The 4,508-nt window shown below is 68.7% G+C and overlaps 2 protein-coding genes across 2 annotated transcripts; one reads left to right on the top strand and one right to left on the bottom strand.

Moving 5' to 3' along the window:
• Nucleotides 1-1,134: 1,134 nt before the first annotated feature.
• AURANDRAFT_38810 (hypothetical protein) lies at nt 1,135-2,888 on the bottom strand (the record flags this gene model as incomplete). Its single annotated transcript, XM_009042230.1, has 1 exon — nt 1,135-2,888. The coding sequence occupies one exon, from the start codon at nt 2,862-2,864 to the stop codon at nt 1,194-1,196; it is 1,671 nt and encodes a 556-aa protein (XP_009040478.1).
• Nucleotides 2,889-3,158: 270 nt separating this feature from the next.
• AURANDRAFT_66905 (hypothetical protein) lies at nt 3,159-4,490 on the top strand (the record flags this gene model as incomplete). The annotated part of the gene is made up of 2 exons (XM_009042312.1): nt 3,159-4,001; nt 4,141-4,490. Coding segments are annotated over 2 exons (1,193 nt in total), but the record flags the coding sequence as incomplete, so codon positions are not given.
• Between the last annotated feature and the right edge of the window lie 18 nt (nt 4,491-4,508).

The raw sequence follows: 4,508 nt of genomic DNA, 5'->3' as shown, positions 1-4,508 counted from the left end.
GCTAATGTTGCTCGCAGAACTCAAAAAATGGTCAGACCCCAAATCCACTGATTTCATCATCCCGCAGTGCTGCGCGATCGCCCGTACGGAGGCATCGCTGATGTGAGTTCCAGAGACGTCAAGATCCAGCAGATTGGCACCCAGGCGCGTTACGAGGGGAACGATGGACGCATCGCTGACGCGACATAGGTCTAGCAGACACATCGTCTCAAGGGAATCGCAGCGCGACAGGGCCAGAATAGACGCGTCGGTAATCCCGTCGAGGCACGCGATGTTGATTTCTTTTAGCCGGGGGCAATTCGCCGCGAGAGCAATCACGGTAGCATCCGTGATGTTCTCTGGCTTCGAGTGCGAAAGGTCCACGAACTCCAGATCGCATCGTTTGGACAGTTCAATAATAGAAAGATCGGTCACGGTGGCCTCCGCACACGCTAAGCCGAACTCTTTCAAGTCGACGCATTTGCTCGCAACCTCGAGGATGGCCGCGTCCGAGAGATTTTTGGGGCCCAGACGTAGCGACCGCAGACGGGTGCAGCGCCTCGCGGCCGCGATGACGATCGCATCGGAGTCCACATCCTCGTCTTTCCATGTGCCGATCTGGAGCGATTCGAGATTCTTCGGTAAGGCCTTCACGCCTTCGACTGTGATTGCCGCGCAGCCGACTACGTTGAGCTCGCGCAGATTCGAGAGGCTCGAAAGGCCGTGGACCGCCGCGTCGGTGACGCGCGAGTCCAGCAGAGAGAGGGACCGTAGATTTGGAAAGCGTCGGACTATGGACTCCAAATCTTTGTCGGTGATCTCGTGGTCGCTAAAGTAAGGGGAACGAAGCACGACCAAAGTCGCTTGCACCTCCCGCCACGAACTGGTGCTCGACCAGCCAAGGTGGAAAACGTCCGCAGTTTCGAGCCACTCCGAGACGCACGCGACCAACGGCGTCTGGAACACCGAAGAGGAATACGCGGGGCGGGTTTGGGCCTTAGCGGCGCGACCGTGGGTCTTCATCGCGCCTCTCGCTGGCGCGGAGTTGAGCCAATTCTGCCACTGGCGAGCGCCGCTGACAGACGTACTTACAGACGTTGACCAGTGGGGTCCAGTGAGGCGCGCCGAACCAAGAAGGCCTCCAAACAGCGCAAGACCGATGCATGATGTTTACAGAAGCGGCCGCCGCGCCGCGCGATCAGCCCGCGGTCCCCCTAGGTGATCTGGTAGTTGGGCCCGCCGCCGCCCTCGGGCACGGTCCACTGGACGTACTCGAAGGGCATCTTGATGGAGCAGCACTTGCAGTGGACGCAGTTCTGGGCGTTGATGACGAGCTCCGGGTCGCCGTCGGCGTCGTCGGCGTACTCGTAGACGCCCGCGGGGCAGAAGTTGGCCTCGGGCGCGCCGTGCTCCTTCAACGACCGCGCGGCCTTGCCGAGGACCTCGGACGCGAGCTCGGGCTTGACGCGGAGGTGGCTCGGCTGGTCCGCGTGGTCGACAACGGCGCGCGCCAGGTTGTCGAGGAGCGGGAAGCTCAGCTTGCCGTCGGGCTTCGGGTAGTCGATGGGCTTCGCCTTGGGGTCGTCCGATTTGACCGTCGTCTGCGAGTCGACGTGGTCGTGGGAGAACGTCCACGGCTCCTTGCCGCGGAGCACGTAGGCGGAGAGGCCCGAGTAGGCGACGCCGCCGTAGAGCCCCCACTTGCCGAAGGCGGGCTTGTAGTTGCGCACCGCGTGGAGCTCCTCGCGGATCCACGACGACTCGAACGCCGCCTGGTAGCCCACGGGCTCCGCGCCGTAGGCGGCCTCCTCGTCCTCCGCCGTCGCCCGGACGCAGTCGAAGACGGCCTCCGCGGCAAGCATGCCGCTCTTCATGGCCGTGTGCGTGCCCTTGATCTTGGGCACGTTGAGGAACCCCGCGGAGCAGCCCACCAATGCCCCGCCGGGGAACGAGAGCCTGGGCACGGACTGCAGGCCCCCCTCGTTGATGACGCGCGCCGCGTAGGCGACGGGCTCGCCGCCCTCGAGGTAGCGGGCGATCTTCGGGTGGTGCTTCAGCCGCTGGAACTCCTTGTAAGGGGAGAGATGGGGATTGGCGTAGTCGAGGCCGACGACGAGGCCGACCTGCACGAGATTCGGCGCCATGTGGTAGAGGAACGTGCCGCCGTAGGTCGCGGCGTCCAGCGGCCAGCCGAGCGTGTGCTGCACGAGCCCGGGCGCGAACTCCGGGTGGTCCTCCGGCACCTCCCAGACCTCCTTGATGCCCAGCCCGAACTGCTGCGGGTCGCAGTCCCTGCGCAAATCAAACGTCTTCATGACCTCCTCGGCGCAGGACCCCCGCGCGCCCTCGGCGAAGAGCGTCTGCTTCGCGACGAGCTCGACGCCCGGCTCGAACGCGTCGCCGGGAGTGCCGTCCTTGTTCCGGCCCGTGTCGCGCGTCGCGACGCCCTTGACCGCGCCGTCGTCGGCGTAGAGCACCTCGGCGGCGGCGAAGCCCGGGTAGATCTCGACGCCCAATTCCTCGGCCTTGTCGCCGAGCCAGCGCACGACCTGCGACAGCGACGCGACGTAGTTGCCGTCGTTGTGGAGCTGCGGCGGGCAGGGCAGGGGGATGGACCCGCTCTCGCCCGTGAGGTAGTGGAACGTGTCGTTGAGGACCTTGGTGTGGAGCGGCGCCTCGCCGTCGTCGCGCCAGTCGGGCAGCAGCTCGTCGAGCGCTCGCGGCTCGAAGACGTTCCCGGAAACGACGTGCGCGCCGACCTCGCTCGCCTTCTCGACGACGCAGACCGCGAGCTCCGTGCCCGCTTCTGCCTCGAGCTGCTTGAGCCGGATGGCCGACGCGAGGCCCGCGGGGCCCGCGCCGACGATGACGACGTCGTACTCCATGCTGTCGCGCTCGACCTCCTCCGTCGCGGCGCAGAGGGACCGGGTCGGCGCGGACCGGGGCGACGCCCGCGGGAGGCGCCGGAGCAGCGCGAGACCGCGGGACGCCATGGATGGGTCTGTGGCGGCGCGCGGCGGACGGGGCTCGGTCTTCCTCGCTCGACGGCAGTGCCCGCCGCGGAATGTGGATGCGATATTCTTGTTCCTCGCACCGTCACTTCACCGACGAGCCGATCCACAAAGTGAGGTCGAGGTGCAGCCCCAACGATGAGTGCTTCCTAACGAGCTCCGTCGACCATGCCGCTCTTCCAGCGGGAGAGCTCCACGACCTCGAAGCGGGGCATCGCCGCGAGCAAGAGCGAGCTCCTCGCGCGGCTCGCCGAGTTCTCGGCCGTCGACGACAGCGCCTACCTCAGTGAGGAGGGCTTCGTCGAGGCGCGGCGCGCCGCCGTGCGGCAGCAGCGGCGGCTCGTGCGGCGGAGCGACGAGGGCAGCGGCTTCCTCTGCGCGCCGTCGACGCGCAAGAGCTCGCAGCGGCACCGCGTCTGGCAGCCCGACGACGTCCGCGCTCCCTGGATCGAGTACGACAAAGTCTGCGCGGAAGGCGCGAGGACGCTCGAGCGGCCCCGGAGCGCCGTGCGGGGCGGCGCGGGCGTCACGGAGCGCTTCGCGGGCCTCGGTGGCGCGCGCGCGGCGCCGCGGCCGGGCAGCGCCGCGGCGCTGCGCCGCGCGTCGCCGCCGCCGCGCCCGGAGTCCGCGCCGCTCGGCCCGCGGGGCGACGCGGCGCGGCCCGGGTCCGCGCCCCACTGGGGCCGGCGGAGCGCGGCCCAGGAATCGACGGCCTCGGGCGCGAGCCCCGAGGTCCTGCGCCGGCGGCCGGGGAGCGCGCCGCCGGGCGCGCGGCGGCCGCCCGAGCCGGAGGACCCGGACGACCCGTCGCGCGCGTCCTTGGAAGACACGCACGCGCTCTACGAGCCCACGGTGCTCGTCTCCGAGGCGGAGCCGCCGCGGGCGCGGCCGGGCAGCGCGCCGCCCGGGAGCCGCAAGCCGCCCATGTTCTCCAGCGACGAGCTCTTCGCGTCGACCAGGGCAGCAAAAGAGAGCGAAATTCCCAACTTCAAAGGCTCCGATCTCGGCCATGTTCCACTCGTTTTGGCTGACTTTTGGACGAGCGATCGTCTCTCGGGGAACGGCCTCGAAGCGTGGATGCTTTTTCCGTAACGCGCGCGCGCGGAACACTCACGTTGAAGCGACGTTGAATCACCCTTTTGCTGCCCAGGCGTCCACGGCGCTCCTCACGGATTACAAGGCGTCGGCCGCCGCGCCCGCGACGAAGCCGCGGCGCTTCGCGCGCGTGGACCCCAACGTGCCGGCGACGCGGCGGTCCCTGCTGACGCGCCAGCTCAGCGCGTCGACGCTGCCGCGGCCCGTCGCCGCGGACGTCATCCTCGACGACGTGCCCGACGCCGTCGACGACTGGGACGTCGACGTCGACGTCGCCGCGGCGCTGCGCCCGGGCAAGCGCGTCGTCACGGCCTGGACGGCGAGCTTCCGGAGCGGCTACGCCCACGGCTTCGAGTCGCTGGCCGTCTACGCGGAGGCGACGCTGGGCGAGGCCGAGTGCCGGACGTGTCCTCGAGACGACCA

The sequence above is a fragment of the Aureococcus anophagefferens genome (assembly GCF_000186865.1).
Source record: "Aureococcus anophagefferens unplaced genomic scaffold AURANscaffold_29, whole genome shotgun sequence".
NCBI classification, from domain to species: Eukaryota; class Pelagophyceae; order Pelagomonadales; family Pelagomonadaceae; genus Aureococcus; species Aureococcus anophagefferens.
The sequence above is the reverse complement of the archived record's forward strand: the minus strand, read 5'-3'. Positions and strand labels throughout refer to the sequence as shown.